Source organism: Ictalurus furcatus, chromosome 16 (assembly GCF_023375685.1).
Source record: "Ictalurus furcatus strain D&B chromosome 16, Billie_1.0, whole genome shotgun sequence".
Taxonomy (NCBI): domain Eukaryota; kingdom Metazoa; phylum Chordata; class Actinopteri; order Siluriformes; family Ictaluridae; genus Ictalurus; species Ictalurus furcatus.
This window is the reverse complement of record NC_071270.1, coordinates 10,554,748-10,574,483: the sequence shown is the minus strand read 5'-3', so window position 1 is coordinate 10,574,483 and position 19,736 is coordinate 10,554,748. Positions and strand designations below refer to the sequence as shown.

Here is a 19,736-nt window from a genome sequence, read left to right as displayed (position 1 = left end):
TAGCATACAGTACATACAGGTTACTTAGCAGGGCAGGCTAAATTATTAAGCAAACATTAAGCAGACTTTGAAAATCTCCACAAATGTATGCACAGCATTTTTCTGGGTATAAGCAACAGTGTCAGTGATGATTATCAATTAGAAAATCTGTGGTATATCTGTACTTAACCAAGCTATGCTTAAAGTGAAGGAAGACTTTTTTTTTTTTTTTTTTTTGTCGAGCTCCAAACTACCAACTTTTTAGCTGCTGCACTCCTCTATTCTGATCCTCTCTTTCTATCACTCCTACTGGTCCCTCTCACTTGCACATATTGTTCTACCCACAGTTTTTTTTTTTTTCATTGGACTGAATTTTGGGCCACACATTCTCTCTCTCTCTCTGTCACACACACACACACACACACACACACACACACACACACACACACACACACGTTCCTTTTAAAGGGAATTACATGCTGCATTTAGCATAAAACTATGGGAGCGCCCTTGCGTGCGACCGGCATCTGAAGCTTGTGTAAAATCAGGCTTATTTATAGGCCTGCCGTGATCAGGTGACGTGGCAGTTAATCGCGCAGCATGATATTGAGATATATATATATATATATATATATATATATATATATATATATATATATATATATATATATATATATATAATATGTGTGTTTGTGTGTGTGTATATATATATATATATATATATATATATATACACACACACATATATATATGAAACCTGTGAACCGCGCCGTCAGCCTTATTATCTTCAGTGAGACTGCATGTCGGTTGTTTGTGTAAAGAAATAAAAAGACGCTTCATTTCCTCTCTATCTTTTCTCAAAATCTCTGGACTTTTTTATCCCTTTAAAAAAAGAGAAGGAAAAAAAGGAATGAGTGAGGGAATTCAGGAATTGTGTTACGCCTTGCTCCCGTCTCATCACGGGGAGTAGTGCACACTTGCTGTGTGAAGTGTCTAGTGCGGGAGCATGCGACGGCAGCCCTCGAGAGGTCTGACTGCTCATTATAACCCCTACATTACGCAGCTCCGCTCGTGACTCTCTCTCTTCTCGGAAGCCGAAACAAGTCGGGTTTCAGAGCCTCGTGGATCTGGGCCGGCCGATAGCCGTCTCAGGTCAGGGGGATCTCTTGTGGATCCGAGCGCTGCTCTATCTCTTGCTCTGTCTTCCAGGTCCGGCTCTCTGCTGGATTTTAGAGCTCGTGTCGCGACTCCTCCTTCCACTTCCAAGCCAAAAAAAAAAAAAAAAAAAACACGTACAAAAATAATAGCAATAATTCCTCTCTGACTACGAGGAGCCAGAAGGGTGTGCTAAAAACTGAGAGCAGCATATAAAGAGCTGCTTGAAGTGATTACCAAGGCTAGATGAGCTTTCTTCTCCCCAGTGAAAGAAATCCCTCACACTGCAGAAAACTCCCCTTTCTTCCAGAAGTGCATGACAAAATATCAGGCTTCTGGGGGGAAAACCATGCATAAGCCCTATTTATAACCCCACGATGTTGGATTATTCAGCCATTGTGGGGAATGAACAGCATGGCTGTTTAGCTATGCTGAAGGTAGAGAAGGCTCTTGCGAGCTACCTCTCTCCATCGATGGCAGGTAATTTAGGGAGGCCGGCTTTGCCATCCAAGCCACTGTGTAAGGCCACCGTGGCATTGGTGGGCAAGGCCTATGCAGTAGTAGTCTTGCTTGTGGGTCACTGCAGACAATGACAGTGTTGCAGGCCTACCAAGCAGACCTGCTGAGTGAGCTCGACATATGGTGGCATTCAGCCAGTTCCTTTCCTGTTGTGTCAAGTTCAACCAGGCATCCACGAGTGGAGCCTGGGCCAGCGCTAATGTGAGGGAGACATAGAAGGTGAGTATGGCAGCCCGCCAACCCCCACAGACAGCCAGGAGAACCGGGCGGCCACAGTCGCGGCCTGCTACTAGGCCTGATCTGAGAATGGTCATAAAGGCCAAGCAGACAAAGAGGAGTGGTCCTGAAGGGCCGTGGATGGACGTATCAGGGGACTTGAGGTTGTTAGGGCAGTTAGCCCCAAGTGCTACTGTAGTTTTCAACGTTCTCTAGTCAGCGAGCTGTCACAGGGCAACGAAAATATGATGCTTTCCCTCCAATAGAATGTGGAATAGTTAATGACTAAAAGACCGTCTGGTAGTGTGGAAACTACTGCCAAATGTGTCTCCATGGGTTCTGTCTACCGTAGAAAAGGGTTACTGGGTCCAGTTTAGAGCCCAACCCCCCCCGGTTCAGAGGTATGCTCACCACAGTAGTCAGCACAGACCAGAGCGCGACGTTAGCGAAGTAAGATCCCTCTTGGACAAAGGGGCCATAGAACATGTACCCCGTTCCCTGAGGGAGGGAGTTTTTTACAGCCGTTATTTCCTGGTCCGCAAAAAATAGGAATATGCAGCCAATTTTACATCTGCGTCATCTGAACTGTACTCTTCGGACATACAGGTTCAAGATGTTGATGCCCAAACTTAATGTTCCACAGATTCAGTTTGAGGACTGGTTTGTGATGATAGATCTAAAAGGTGCATATTTCCACATAGCCAAGATCGGGTTCTTCCCTTCGGGCTAGCTTTATCCCCTCGTGCCTTCACAGTGCACGGATGTCATTCTGGCTCCATTGTGACTCCTGGTTAATTGTGACGATTGGTTAATTCTAGCACGATCCAGGGAACTGTAGACTGACAGTCTACGTCTGCTGCCAGTAGCACCTTATTGGCCAGCTCGAATATGGTTCTCAGAAATAATATCCCTGCTAGATGGTATTCCTTGGGAGATTCCCATCCGCAGGGATCTACTGTCTCAAGCCAGAGAGCTGATTTATCACCCTTGGCCGGAACTATGGAAACTTTTTGTCTGGCCCCTGAGGGGCACCAGCTCATAGATTCTAGTCTCACAACTGAGGTTGTAGAGACCATGTTGAACGCTAGAGCCCCATCAATGAGGAAATTGTATGCACTCAAGTAGTGGCTTTTTGTCTTGTGGTGTGAGGAACGTCAGCTAGACCCAGTGAACTGCGCAATAGCTACAGTCCTGGAGTTCTTACAAGGATGTTTCTCAGCATGGTTGGCTCCTTCTACAATCAGGGTTTACGTGGCCGCCATTTCGGCCAGCCATGCCCCTGTTGATGGAGCCTCTGTGGGGCAACTTCCTCTAATTTCAAGGTTTATGCATGGTGTCCGACGGCTGAGGCCCATCTGCAGGCCATGCATACCTTCCTGGGACCTTTCTGTGGTCCTGGAAGGTCTGTCAGGGGCCCCATTTGAGCCCTTAGAGTCAGCCTCTGAGAAGCTTCTGACTCTAAATGTAGCTCTAAAGGCCCATCTGCAGGCCGCGCATACCACGTAGACCACCCTGCAGTAGCACACACATTCATTCTATATTACAGCCTGGATATTCATTCCACCCCGGGCTCAAGTGTCTTGCAGTGACCCTCGGGCTTGGGTCTTTTTGAACAGGCCATATTCTCGGTATGACGGAGTGCGTATTCTCGTTCCCATAGTGTTAAAACGCAACGTGGAGTTCCCTTTGAAAGGGAACGTCTGGGTTACTTATGTAACTATGTTCACTGAGAAGGGAACGAGACGTTGCGTAGCTTTGTCATACCAGGGTAGGCCTGCGAATTGCGTCTTTGCTTCAGATAACAGAGGCTGACGGCGCGGTTCACAGGTGCCATATATATATCACGCATATATATCACGCGGCGTGCTTAATTTCCACGTCACCTGATCACGGCAGGCCTATAAATAGGCATGATTTTACACAAGCTTCAGATGCCGGTTGCGTGCAAGGTTGCTCCCATAGTGTTATGCTAAATGCAACGTCTCATTCCCTTCTCAGGGAACAGGGTTACATGTGTAACCCATACGTTTCCACTGGGAGTTTGTGGTGCTTTTTTCAGTATCTGAGAGTTATTCAGTTTACCAGACAAATGAGTATATATTTGGTCATATGTTAATTACTGCTACTAAGAGACACTGAAATTCTGGGTTATACAAGAATGATGCCATCAAGTAAAATTAATGTTTAACATTTTTTTGCATACAACATTTAAATAAACAAATACAATAAAATGGTGAACAAGCCTATGAACACAACAAACAGCCGAGAACTAGAAAACTTTTACTTTATGACACAGCTTTGTTTTAATTAGACTGGATTTTAAATTGTTTTAAACTTTCAAACTGTACTTTGCAACGCATATTCTCAAATGTACCATTTTTTTGCTTCTTTGCAGCTAGACCAGAATCATATGATCTCTGTGCCTGCTTTTAGCAAGAAACTTTTAAAGGTTGACTGTTTATTAAAAAAATGTTTTAGCTAGGGCTAGAATAAGGCTAAACAGATCAATAATTGGCGAACATTCCCTATTGTTACCCAAGTACTTATTGTTAAACGTGGACATTAATTAAACTATTGATTTCATTACTGTATTAAAATGCCTTTGTTTGCTGATGTTGATTATTAACTGTCTTTCAGAAAATACTAATAAAATGTGACTTGTAAGCAGTCATTTTTTGTATTCTTATGCTAGTGCTTTCACATAGCAAGATGCCATTAAGTTTACTTGGTATAATTCTCTCTTCTACAGGTTTCTGCAGAACAACAGCATTCATACAGTCTCCAGCCGTGCATTCAGCGGCTTATTTAGACTGCGAAAACTGTGAGTCCTTTTTATCCAGGTTCTGGATATTGAAACAACCTTGATGTATAAGAGACCAGTATTGATTGTGTTTGTTTTGGGACCGTTGATCTAGATGTCTCAAGCTAGATAAGACAAGCTCTTAATCAAAAATGGCTTAAGACAAATGTAAGGTTCCTTCCATATCACTCAAATGACAGTTTCTCACCAACACTGCTTATTCTGCTTCATACTTGTCTAAGGGGGTGCTTGGTCAGGAGGTAGAAACAACATATGCTAATCCACTCTCAATTTGCTTCACTTCACCTATGTGTCAAATCTCCCACGTTCAAGAGCTGAAATTGCTAGATAAAGCAAGCCATCTAACAGTTGCAGTTCATTTGAAACAGTGGAAATTGTTTTCAGAACACCTACAGTATATGATGGATCCATTGTATGCTTTTCACAGTTTTGAAGAGATGTAGGTCTCCATTTGGGCTTTCTCTGTATTTTGATTTAATTAACATCACAGAGCTTGAATTGAATTAAGTACTCTGTGAGGAGTACTTAGGCATGAGTCTGAGAGTGAAGTAAGTAACCAAACTAGTAAAGCTATAGGCATACTTGTCAGCTGGTTATCTAGAAGGAAGCATAGATAGCAAGCTAGCTAGCTAATGGGTACTCTATGGGTACAAGACAGCTGCATGTGAACTTGTCGCCTGAAATTTTACTCCAATTAATTTCCAATAGAGAGTAGCAAGAAATGTGTGAGGCATTGTGTGGGATAGAGAATGGTGAGAACTTCAGTCACGGCATGGTGAGAAAAGTTGTGCTGTTTTGTGGCAGCTGCAAAGTGGTGACTAATTGGACAAAATAAATTTTTCTACTGTTCATACGGAATTACATATGTTTGCATAGTACTGCCTACATATAGTATAGTTCTGTCTGGACGACATAGACAAAAAATTAATAATAGCCACAAGCCCCTTCTTTGTGTGATGCATGTTGCAGCTAATGTTGAATGTTTCATCACGCGCAGCAGTGGCAAAGGAAGAGGGGGGAGATATCCGTGCTAAGTGCAGTGGACATTTAGCCTGTGTGCTAGAAGAGTAGCTGTTTCTCAATGGACCATATTCAGAGTTAGGTTACTAATACATAGTGAGGAGCTAATACTAAAATTGCTCACAAAGGTATTCAGACCTCAGAAGTATATACAGACTTGAGCACTACTCAGAGAGTTGTGTGAGAGTTGTGTGCATGGAGTAGAGTTTGCTGAATGTCTGTTACATAAGATTCTCAGCTTGGATTAACGTAATTTTTCGTGCACGATGAGCTCGAGCAAGGAGCAGTATTAAGTCCAATACCACTGTCTGACAGTTTAAAATAACCAGAGTATGTCATGCTGAAGTTCCTGTTTTTCCACAAAAGAGGACGTGTGCATAGAATAAATGAACAACCAATAAATAAATAAATAAACTTAACATGCACAATGTTATATAATGCTGTTCTGTGGGGATATATCTAAAATATACTCAGCAAAAAAAGAAACGTCCTCTTGCATTCACCTGCTTTTATTTCCAACAAATTTCTTAACATGTGTAAATATTTGTATTAACCCTTGTGCATCAATTTAAAAAAGTTACACATGGGTCCAAAAACTGTCATTAAAATATCATATATTAATATTGTTTTCCACTTTCATTGACATCAATTTTTTTCTTTACAACATCAGTTCTAATCATAATTACCAAACATTCATTCATTTTCAGAATTGTAACCCTTTACATGCTGGTTTGTTTACATAATGCCACAGATGTTTTATTATGATAAAAAAGAAAAATAGCAGTAATTGTCCATATACTAAATGCTTAGCAGATGTTCTTCTTTGATTATTACAGTCTTTGATATGTCAGTGATTAACAACAGCATTAATTTTGATGCATTCATATTTCTTATGCAGTGTCAGATTAAAAAAAAAAAACCCTACCTCATAGGTCCATAAAGGACAAAAATGTCCATGTCAAAAAACTGTCATAAATATTGTATATTAATAATTTTTTCCACTTTTACTTACTTCAATTTTTTTTTTTTTTTTTTTTTTTTTTTTTTTACCAGCATCAGTTCTGATCATAACTACCAAACATTCATTCATTTTTAGAATTTTAACCCTTTAAACGCTGGTTTCTTTACATAATGCAAAAATCTTCAGCTCAGTACACCTTCTTTGACTCATATACATCGGGTGGGGTTTGTGAATCAAGTACAATATAATTTCTTTCATTCAAACTGTTCACACACACACACACACACACACACACACACACACACACACACACATACACACACAATTTTCAGTGCACACATAAAACCACAACTCTGATATCCATACAAACACACCCACACAATTATAGCTGAATCATTTATTAGGTTGGTCTGCAGTGCTCTATAATACAGCCGAATCAGGAAAAAAAAGGAAAAACGTGTTTTCCCCAGAGGCTAAACCTGAGAAAATAGTACACATTTCAGAATAATATATATATTTTTTTTATGTTTTGAAACCGTGTCAACAAAATAAAAGCCTATTAACACAGAATGCATGATTTTATGCTTAAATGCCACTTTAAAATAGATTTATGAAAGCAAATGAAGGTGAAATATTAAAATTCTTATAAAAATACACACCTTTTGCAAAATTTATGCTGTTTTCATTCACACAGACAAAATGATATAAAAAAAAAAAATGAAGAAGACAAAAATGTCCATAAGGACACAAAAGGGTTAAAAAACATTCACATATAAAAAAATTCATCACAGACATTTGATGAACAGAAATGTAATAATAAGTCCCAGAACAAAGGGACTGAGTCAGTTACTCAGTAACCCCACCCTTCCACCAAGGCATTTGCAAGTTCTCAATGACGTCTGGGGGGAGGGGGCCCATGGTTACATGTAATTTTCCTCTGCAAGGATGATCAGCTGTCCTTCCTGTCTCCCTGTAGTACTGTCTTAGGCATCTTACAATACAGACATTGCAGTTTATTGCTCTGGCCGCATCTGCAGTCCTCATGCCTCCCTGCAACAGGCCTATGGCATGTTCACACAGGTGAGCAGGCACCCTAGGCCAGTAGTTCTCAAACTCTGCCAGATGGTGCCGGGGGGAAGGTGCATAGAAATTCTAGAACGTTATTTAAAAAAACAAACATTTTTAACCTATCTGTAAGTCAGGATTGTGAACCATTTAACTATGACTACGTTTACATGGACAGCGATAATCTAATTATTGACCTTATCCTGAATAAGACAAAATTTTGATTAAGGTGTTTACATGAGTTGCTTTTAGAATATTCCTTTCATATTTCACATTTGGGGTGGGGGGGCTCATGCTGAAAAAGTTTGAGAACCACTGACCTAGGCATCTTTCTTCTGATGTTTTTCAGAATCAGTATAAAGATCTCTTTAGTGTCCTAAGTTATTGTAACTGTGACCTTAATTGCCTACCGCCTGTAAACTGTTAGTGTCTTAAGGACTGTTCCACAAGTGTATGTACAATAATTGTTTATGGTTCATTGAACAAGCATGAAAAACATTGTTTAAACCCTTTCCTATAAAGATCTGTAAAGCTTATTTGGATTTTACTTCTCCTGAAAAAGGGCCTTTTTTTTTTTTGCTGAGTATAGGTAAAATATGGTGAAACTTTTAGACATAAGTTACCTGCTTAAGTCATCAGCTCTGAATACAGCTTAAAGAATGCATCCTTCTGCTACCAAATCTGCTAGCTGATAAACTATCCTAATAATCCCTTTTATCTGTTAGTGTGCACATGTTTGTTGCATGGTGAGTGAAACATGGTATATGATATAGGGTTCTACCAGTGCCTTATCATGCCATGAATTTTTATAATCTTCTTTATTTACATTTTGAATACCTGCAAAACACTCTCTTGTAGAGGTGTTTAATTCCTGAATGACTGTTTACATGCACATCAAATTACATTTAAAGTCATTTAATGTTTATATGTATTCAGACATCAGAATATTCCTGTAAACATGGTTGTTCTAAGTATGCCTGAGTTGCCATTCATAAATACATATCCAACAGCTAAGCATCTGTTAGCACACACAATTATTTGCTGACTGAGAGTGCTCATATATCTCTTTCAGTGGATTTACTGAATAATGTGTTTACATGCAACAAATTACTGATTAAAACAAGCATATTACTGCAGTGGGAATCAGAATTTGGGGAATCAGAATATTGTCTTAACCTGAATCGTGCAATCAGATTGTGGCGTTTACATGACTCATTACTAATCAGAATATTGCCAAATTCTGATTAATATCGTAATATTGAATAAATGTAGTCACTGTCTAAGGTTTGGTGAAGGGGTTATTGAAATGAATGAGATGATCTCAGGCATTGCCATGAACTGACTCACTGTCCTGACACCTTCTTAAACTTTACAGACCCGGGCCTGACTGTGGCATAGTGATTAATGTATGCTGTCAGTGGGTGGGAGGGCACACTGAATGCTTAACTCTGACTTGAGTTCTAAATTCAAGACTCAATAAATGAGGCTATCACTAAATCACACACGTAGAATCCTCTTCTTGAGCAAAATGACCCAATTAAATGGCAAAAGAGGTTGTCCAATTTGCAAGATACAGTTCAATGATCTACTAAGGGAAAAACACAAGGAAGGTTTCTCCGAAGAAAATAAACGAATGAATCAAATCAAATGAAATCGAGGTTAACAATGCCATCAACCATGTATGGTGGCACCAGAAGATTAAAAAAAAAAAACTCTCTTACTGAATTGAAATGAAATGAAAGATAACAATGAAAGGAAAGATCCTGCAAAGACTTATTGTAGATCTATTTTCTTTATTTATTTGTACTATAGTATCATATTGTTTGAGTGTATTTTTTATAGAAATCCCTTTTTGATGATTGAATTCATAGAGGAAATAATGAATCAGTCGTTCATATTTGTGTTTAGTATATACAACATTTAGTTTCCACTAACGTTCTTATTTAGTTAGTAATTTCTATAAAATAAATTCCTGACTAGCTGTATACAGTATATACGCACCACACTCTGCTGGCTGTGTTTGTTGTATTTTGATGCGAATACTTCATTCTGAGAAGTGTTCATGGTTTTGAATCCACGTATTCATTTTGCTCACTGTAACATCTAGGCAATACGCCACAAAGAGAACACAGCAGACCAAGGGTGAGTGCACGTGAGCTTTTTATTTGTGGTTGTGCCTTCGGCACTATAGTCAACCAATAACATAATATTTTGTATTTTGTTCAAAACAAACAATGTTGCAGCTTTCCAGTTCACTCAACACTGTTAGGCTTTGGCTTTCAATCTACTTGGCTTACTGCTCAGGGAGAGAAAGTGATCACATAAATATATGAGGGATGAAAATTTGCAGATGTGCCTCATTAGTCATTATTTCTCTACTTGTTCCCTAACACTTCCTTAATAGTGCGCGTGCACACACACACACACGACAATTTGCAAAATGTGATATGCTCACACAATTAGTGTGAGGAAAAACGGATATACGCTGATGTTTTAAAAATATATTTATATTTTTAACCAGTAAAGTTGAAACTGAAACAGTAACATCCTCTGATACTGAGAAGGAAAACAAGGTAAATGTCTATATGAGTTCCAGTTTATGTGAACATGATATGAATAGAGCATAAGGAAAGATAATGTACTTTGCATGGCACTGTAGCTCCCCTGCATGGCACTGTGTCTCCCTTTGGCTAGCAACTATCCTAGTTAGAAAAGTTTGATATTTTATCAGTCTAGTAGTTCTACAAACAGTGACAACACCCGAGGCAAGTGTCATGATAAATGCAACTTTTTTTGATCATGTCATACATTTACTAAAATTACTGAAAGAACTATGAGTTTCACTTAGTAGTGTATTTTTGTAGGTTTGATAAGATATGAAAGTAACATGAAAGTTAGTAATCTGATTACTTTTTACATGCAGTAATCAGTAATTTGATCAGATAAAAATTTTAAAGTAATAATTAGTAGTGGATGAATTTTTTGAGTAACTTACTAACACTGAACATCACACACAATTAAGTATCCAAGGTTTCAAAACATTGGCATGGTGATCCTCTATTCAGTTGTAGAACCATTACATATATAACCTTGTCATACTTTCTTTTCTTTTGGACAGCCAGTCTTTTTTCTTTGGATCTAATGGAGGCTGTGTTTGAAAGTTGCCATGAGGTTTCATAACATGGCTCACCTTACCAGACAATACAGTTCCCTTTCAAAGGGAACTCCACGTTGCGGTTAACATAACACTATGGGGAGCGCCCTCGCGCACGACCGGCATCTGAAGCTTGTATAAAATCATGCGCGTCGCGTGATGTGTGTGTGTATGTGTGTGTGTGTGTGTGTGTGTGTGTGTGTGTGTGTATATATATATATATATATATATATATATATATATATATAAATATATAAATATATATATCTACCGTAGAAAAGGGTTACTGGGTCCAACTTAGAGCTCGGTGCTCACTTAGTGCTCACCACAGTAGTCCGCACAGACCAGAACCCAATGTTAGTGTAGGAAGTAAGATCCCTCTTGGACAAAGGGGCCATAGAACATGCATCCTGTTCCCTGAGGGAGGGAGGTTTTTACAGCCGTTATTTCCTGGTCCGCAAAAAATAGGAGTATGCAGTCAATTTTAGATCTGCATCATCTGAACTGTACTCTTTGGACATACAGGTTCAAGATGCCGATGCCCAAACTTATCGTTCCACAGATTCAGTTTGAGGACTGGTTTGAGACGATGGATCTAAAAGGTGCATATTTCCACATAGAAATATCGCCCACTTACAGGAAGTTCCTGGGGTTTTCGTTAGAGGCAACGCATACCAAGATCGGGTTCTTCCCTTCGGGCTAGCTTTATCCCCTCGTGCCTTCACAAAGTGCATGGATGTCATTCTGGCTCCATTGTGACTCCAGGGCAACCATGTACTAAACTACATGGATGACTGGTTAATTCTAGCATGATCCAGGGAACTGGCGGTTGTTCTCGCCCACATGAAGAGCTTGGGGCTCAGGTTGAACCTCAGAAAAGTATGCTTTCTCCAGTGCAGTGGACAACTTGTCTAGGGGTTATAAGGATTCTACTACGATGAGGGCGTTTCTATCACCAACATGCGTAGGGTCAATCCTATCAACATTGCTGCATCTTGCCATCCCCTCCAGGGAGACTTGCCATCCCCTCCACCTACGGGAGACTATTGGAGCTTATGGCAGCAGCAGTCAACGTCAATTGAGAGATCACCATGTGTTTACAGACAACACAGCAGTGGTCTCATATATTGACCACCAGGGAGGATTATGTCTGTGCCCCCTGTTCAGGCAAGCACAACTAATTCTTCTCTGGGCAAAGGGAAAGTTTTGTCAGTGAGTGCAGTGTACATTCTGGGCAACTGGAATGTGGGGGCAGACATCCTGTTGAGGCAGGGGCTGAGGCCCAGGGATTGGTGGCTCCATCCACAAGTGGTGGAGTCCATATGGCGGAGGTTTGGCCAAGCGGGAGTGGATGTGTTCGCCTCCGAGGAGACAACGCACTGCCCGCTGTGGTTCGCCCTCACTCTTCCCACACGATTAGGGCTGGACACCATGGTGCACATGTGACCGAGGTCACATCTATATGCTTTTCCCCTGATCGCTCTGCTCCCACAAGTTCTAGCGAGAGTTCGCCAAGACCGTCTATGTCTGCTGCTAGTAGCACCTTATTGGCCAGCTCGAATGTGGTTCTCAGAGATAATATCCCTGCTAGATGGCACTCCTTGGGAGATTCCCATCCGCAGGGATCTACTGTCTCAATCCAGATGGCTGATTTATCACCCTTGGCCGGAACTATGGAAACTTTTTGTCTGGCCCCTGAGGGGCACCAGCTCATAGATTCTAGTCTCACAACTGAGGTTGTAGAGACCATGTTGAACGCTAGAGCCCCATCAATGAGGAAATTGTATGCACTCAAGTAGTGGCTTTTTGTCTTGTGGTGTGAGGAACGTCAGCTAGACCCAGTGAACTGCGCAATAGCTACAGTCCTGGAGTTCTTACAAGGATGTTTCTCAGCATGGTTGGCTCCTTCTACAATCAGGGTTTACGTGGCCGCCATTTCGGCCAGCCATGCCCCTGTTGATGGAGCCTCTGTGGGGCAACTTCCTCTAATTTCAAGGTTTATGCATGGTGTCCGACGGCTGAGGCCCATCTGCAGGCCATGCATACCTTCCTGGGACCTTTCTGTGGTCCTGGAAGGTCTGTCAGGGGCCCCATTTGAGCCCTTAGAGTCAGCCTCTGAGAAGCTTCTGACTCTAAAGGTAACTTTTCTGCTGGCCCTGACATCTCTCAAGCGAGTAGGAAATCTACAAGCTCTCTCTCTTGCCCCTTCCTGCCTTGACTTTACCCCTGGATTAGCCAAGGCCTTCCTGTATCCTAGGCCGGATTATATTCCTAAGGTGCCTATATCTGCTGCCCAGCCTGTGGTGTTGCAGGCTTTCTGCCCTTCTCTGTTCCTTACACCAGAACAAGAGAGAATGCACCTGTTGTGTCCAGTAAGGGCTCTCTGTACTTACGTCCACCGCTCCAGCCAGTGGCATAAGTCGGAGCAGCTGCTGGTCTGCTTTGGTGGTGACAGTAGAGGTGATGCTGTGTCAAAGCAGCGCATCTCAAATTGGATAGTGGAAGCAATCTCTATCGCTTATGAGGTGTGCGGTCTCGCTACGCCTCTGGGCATAAGGGATCATTCCACTAGGGGGGGTTACCTCCTCGAAGGCTTTGTCTAACGGGGTATCCTTACAGGATGTGTGTGCTGCTGCAGGGTGGTCTACGTGCCACACATTCATTCGATATTACAGCCTGGATATTCATTCCGCCCTGGGCTTGAGTGTCTTGCATTGACTCTCAGCCTTGGGTCTTTTTGACCAGGCCGTACCCTCGGTATGATGGAGTGGGTATTCTCGTTCCCATGGTGTTATGCTAAATGCAACGTGGAGTTCCCTTTGAAAGGGAACGTCTGGGTTATGCATGTAACCCTGTTCGCTGAGAAGGGAACGAGACTTTGCGCAGCTTTGTCATACCAGGGCAGGCCTGTGAATTGCATCTTCGCTTCAGATAATAGATGTTGATGGCGCGGTTCACAGGTGCCGTGTGTGTGTATGTATGTATGTATGTATGTATGTATGTATATATATTACACACCCACAGTGGCAAGAAAAAGTATGTGAACCTTTTGGAATTTCATGGTTTTCTGCATAAATTTGTCATAAACTGTGATCTGATCTTCATCTAAGTCAAGGGTATTGACAAATATAATGTGTCTAAGATAATAACACAAAAAAATTCTGATCCCTCATGTCTTTATTGAACACACTCATTCAACATTCAAAATGGCAGTGGAAAAAGTAAGTGAACCCTTAGAATTAATAACTGGTTGACCCTCCCCCGGCAGCAATAGTCATATTCTTTGGACGTCTCATGTGTATGGCTCTTTTCAAGTCATTCCATAGCATCCATGCACTCCCCATAGTGTTATGATAAATGCAACGTTGAGTTCCTTTCTCAGGAAACAGGGTTACATGCGTAACCCACACGTTTTTCTCAATCAATTTGACACATTTCTCCAAATGAATGTAGTTGCTCTCAAAACAATTAACACTGCAAACTAAACACACTCCTATGTTGGTGAAACAGTTGCATAATGAAGCAGTGCATTTTATTCTAGTAATGCATTTATTAAAAATAAATAATAACATCAAAACTACGTGTGTTCTCTGTTGATTTGATAAACTCAGCTGTAGATACACAAACAAATAAATGTAAATACATGTTTTTCATGAAGTTCTTTAATGAGGATTTTAGTTGTATAACAATGAGTTGCATAATAATGTTTTTGCCCCCCAAAATAATTACATAAACAAATAAATGTACTGCAAACATTAAATCAGTGAACTTTATTAAACTTGCCTTTCAACAAGGCAACAACATCACAGGATATGTTTTCACGAGTCATGCATCGTGGGGAAAAAACACTGTGAATGCTGGATCCATCCTTGACATGCTTGTGCCTCAATTTCTCCACAGGCCACTTCCATCACTTGAAGAAGACTTACTTGGTTGTAAGGATTGCGATCATATTCTTTCCATCTCCAAAAGGAGAAGAACTCCTCAATTGGATTCAGGAAGGAGAAAATGGTGGAAGGAACACCATCCTGAAATGTGGGTGGTGCTCAAACCACTCTTGCACCAGTGTGGAATGGTTGAATTGGACATTGTCCCAAACAACTACAGAATTTCACTAAATTTGCTCCTGATCACCCTGCAGAAAGAGGATTTCAGTGAGGAAGTTTAAAAAATTTAGGAGCCCTTCTGTGTTATATCACCCCAAGACAGCATTGTGTGCCACAACACCAATGGTTGATATCGCAGCACATACAGTGATGTTGCCTCCTCATTGTCCAGGGACATTGACTGTGGCACAATGGCCAATCACATTTCTCCTTCTTCTCAATTTTTTGTGAAGATTGAAGCCAACTTTATCAATATATAGGTACTCTTAATGAGTTGCACTGATATCCAACTCCAAAATTCTTTAGAGTAAAAAGAACACAGGGTACAATGTAATTTTTTTTTTTTTACAGCAATGGCATTGATTGCAAAGTTGATATTAAACTGTTGCTGAAGTCTGAGTTTTCACTTTAATGCAGTACTGAATCTTTTCACCTAGAGTGGAATAGTATATGGACACATAATATCCAGGAATAAAATATCTTTGTGTTTACCATAAAAGTGCTGTCATTGGCTTGCACGTACTTGAACAAACTGGAATTGCAACTGTTTCACCCTAACGGCGTTCCTTACAAAGGGCACTTTGTATACCTGCTTAATTCGGATGGCATTTCTCCTTAGAACACGATCAGTTGTGGAGAGACTCCATTGGTGAATATTGTGGAATGGTTGATTATTCTTATCGTGTATTATTTTTTGCTGAATTTCTTTGAGGTGGAGGGTGTTGTGGAACACACAGTAACTAAAGACTGTCATAGCACTACGTGTATTGTTCTCTGCTTGATATCGCTGTGCTTGTATTTTCTCATTTGTAAATCGCTTTGGATAAAAGCATCTGCTAAATGAATAAATGTAAATGGGTGTTGTTCTGGACCCCCATGTCAACAATGGCATGCTTGTTCAATTGAAATTAGTCTTGTTCGTCCACCTGAATGTTCTCGAACTTCAATTCTGAAAAATGTTTGGACAAGCAGGAACATTTACAGTAGAAAACTACAACCCCAATTCCAAAAAAGTTGAGACGCTGTGTAAAATGTAAATAAAAACAGAATGCAATGAACTGTAAATCTCATAAACCCATATGTTCTTCACAATAGAACACAGAAAACATAAAATGTTTAAACTGAGGAAAAGTACCATTTTAAGGAAAAAATAAGGTAATTTTGAATTCGATGGCCGCAGCATGTCTCAAAAAAGTCGGACGGGGTAACAAAAGGTTGGAAATGTAAGTGTTACTAAAAAGAAACAGCTGGAGGTTAACTGGCAACAGGTCAATAACATGATTGGGTATAAAAATAGTATCTTAGAGAGGCAGATTCTTTTAAAAGTAAAGATGGGTTCACCAAGGTTCACCAATCTGCGAAAAACTGCGTCAACAATTTCTGAATAATGTTCCTCAATGTAAAATTGCAAAGACCATTACTATCTCAACATCTACAGTATATATCATCAAAAGACTCAGAGACTCTGGAGAAATCTCTGTGCGCAAGGGACAAGGGTGAAAATCAATATTGCATGCCCATGATCTTTGGGCCCTCAGGTGGCACTGCATTTAAAAACAGGCATGATTCTGTAATGGAAATCACTGCATGGGCTCAGAAACACCTCCAGTGAACACAGTTTGCCATGCCATCCACAAATGCTGGTTAAAGCTCTATCATACAAAGAAGAAGCTATATGTGAACATGATCCGGAAACGCAGCCGTCTTCTCTGGGCCAAAGCTCATTTAAAACGGACTGAAGCAAAGTGGAAAGCTGTTCTGTGGTCAGACTAATCGAAATTTTCTATTCTTTTTGGAAACCATGGACGCCGCATCCTCTAAACTAAAGAGGATAGGGACCTGCATCTCTGATGGTATGGGGGTGCTTTAGTGCCTATGGAATGGGCAGCTTGCACAACTGGAAAGGCACCATCAATGCTGAAAGGTGTATACAGGTTTTAGAGCAACATATGCTTCCATCCAGATTCTATCCCATCTTTTCTTCTGAGAGACTCTGTCTCTCTAAGATACTCTTTTTTTTATATCATGTCACTGACCTGTTGCCAATTAACCTAATTAGCTGCCGAATGTCCATCCAGCTGATTCTTCTGAGTAACACTTACTTATCCAGCCTTTTCTTACCCCTGTCCCATCTTTTTTGAAACGTGTTGCGGCCATCATGTTCAAAATGACCTTACGTTTTCCTTAAAATGGTACATTCCCTCAGTTTAACCCCTTTCACCCCGACACTAGCGTTCATTCCGCCGGCGGAATGGAAAACGACTTATCGGACATCTTCAATTAGTATAAACAAATGAATTATTGTATCACCGCAGTTCTGGTACGAGATTAGTCAGGACACTTGTAGCTTTCTGTGTGTGCAGTTTCATGTCTGTGTGCTTAACTGCTGGTGAGCAGGGGGATGAGAAAGGGGCGGAGTTTGAGCTCCCTGCTGGGCAAACAATTCACACCTCTCCACAAATGCACTGGGACAGAGATAAATCGGAGAGCACGACTAAAGCTTTTTTGATAGTAAAACACCGTATACAACTGCCACAATAAAATTATAACATTTAAACCCAAGATTGGACTTATATAAACGTTTACTACCTTACATTACCCACATAGACAAAAATCCAGTTCGCTCGCGGTTTTATAAATCATGCACATTTCCATCTGTATAAAGTCCATCAGCTTTATTGAAGAAACAAATGCAAAGTTCCATATTTAGTCACATGTCTTTTTCAAAATGCATTAAGTGTTTTGGATCCCACCCCTCTGGAATTTAGTAATTAGCCATAAACTGAACTGAGGTACCATCTTAAAAAAAAAAAAAAAAACTAATCTGCTTTGACTATGCTGAACAATCCGCCTCCTAAATTATAATCGGGCAGTCTAACTTGATTGACACATGGACCAATTGTAGACACTTCTAGCTTTCAAACCAGCCCAAACTCGACATGATTGACCACTCAGAGGCTGAAAAAATCAAACGCGTAATCAGCACAACCAAACCTTTTACGCGTGCGTTTTGAGATGTGTGTCAGCGGTACAGGCCAATCAGCACAGCGCTACAGGGCCGTGCAGAGAAACTTTCAGGAAATGGCAGCTCCGCTCTAGCGGTCTTCCTGCAGAACTTTATACAGCAGGTTTTTGCATGTTTGGCAGTTTTTTCTGATCGCTAGTTTTCTCAGCGTGCGATTTATCGGCGTCTTATAGAGGCGGCGTGCTCCCGAAAAAGCCTGAATGCGTCACAGCTTCTGGAGCAGTTATTTCCGAAAAATAAATAAATAAATAAAATAAAATAAAATACATAGCAGTTATTTCCGAGTGGCTTTTTTATTTTATTTTATTTTATTTATTTTTTTTGGAGGAAGACTATGTGGAGTGAGTTGAGGGGCTCTATCTACCCCCCGCCCCCCAAGGAAATTCAGAGGAGAGGGGTCACTCGTGTGTCTATCATTTGAGCCATTCGGAGAGCAAGTGCTCCTTCACCTGGGGCTCTGGCACTATTTTTAATAAACATTATATTGTATAAGTATGTTTCAGACTTCTTTTGTGTGTGTGAAATTACACATTGTGTAACAGAGTTCATGCTACTGCCATTTGTTTTAATTTGGTGCCATTTGGAGAGGTTATTTTGTGCCTTTTTAAAAAAAAAAGTTTGCTATTTCTAGAAGTCTGCAAAATTTAAAGGCTTTGTGCCATTTTTATAAGCTTTGTGCCTTTTAGAGACGTCTGGTGCCATTTGGAGAGGTTTTTACCTGTGTTTGGATAACCTTACACACAATTTTAGTGGTTAGAAATAACTTCCTCATATTTTTGGAGTTCATGGACAAGCACTTGGGGCATCTTTGAGACCAGGAATAGGGTTGATATCAACATTTGCTGGGAAAATATAACATTTGTCTTAAAAGTAATTTTATATATATATATATATATATATATATATATATATATATATATTTTTAAATTCTGAATATATTGCCCCAGGTAGGCTAGGTCAAAGAAGAAATACTTGAAATAACTGCTAATTCTTAAAGTCTTAAGTGTCTACTTTCATATGAGCCATAAACCACTACTGTGGTGTGTGAGATCACAAAACAAATCAATGCTGAACACAGGTATCCCCAAAACAGACAAAGATGCCATTTTTTGGCTACCATTAAAAGAGGTTTTAAACATTTGATATGTTTTCTATGTTCTATTGTGAATAACATATGGGTTTATGAGATTTGCAAATCATTGCATTCTGTTTTTATTTACATTTTACACAGTGGCCCAACTTTTTTGGAATTGCGATTGTAAAACTGAAACAAGACTAATAGACTCTCACTGTAGAAGTAGAATTATATAGTTACTTACCGGTTTTCCCTCTGAAATGTGCAGGTAATTGAAGCCAACGTGGGTCTGCCTAGCTTCTCTCAAGGAGAGACCATGGTCAATAAGTTTGGCTCTGATTTCATTTGAGACACGTCTGTTCCCTACCTCTCCTCCCTCCTCTTACACCTTGCTCTCCCCTTCGTCTCTGTCCATGTCTTCTTATATTTTCTTCTCTTGCTCTTTCCACTATACCATAGCCCTCCAATCTACCCATCTCTTCTCCCGCTACTCCTCCCTCTTCTCCTCTTCCTACATCCTTCTTGCTTCTTCTCCTACATATTCAACTCTTCTTGCTCCTTCTCCAACATCAACTCTTCTTGCGCCATCTCCTCTTCATAGACCCTGTACTCCTCTCCCGTCATCTATTTCTACCTCTTC

At 40.5% G+C, this 19,736-nt stretch overlaps 1 protein-coding gene across 2 annotated transcripts in view; it reads left to right on the top strand.

Annotated features, from left to right (window-relative positions):
* The window catches only part of rxfp2a (relaxin family peptide receptor 2a), a 133,387-nt gene that overhangs the window by 69,296 nt on the left and 44,355 nt on the right, over positions 1-19,736 (top strand). For both annotated transcript variants that reach the window (XM_053644953.1, XM_053644954.1), the window contains exon 6: positions 4,619-4,690. In XM_053644953.1, coding sequence (XP_053500928.1) covers positions 4,619-4,690 — 72 coding nt within the window. The remainder of the gene's footprint in view (positions 1-4,618; positions 4,691-19,736) is intronic.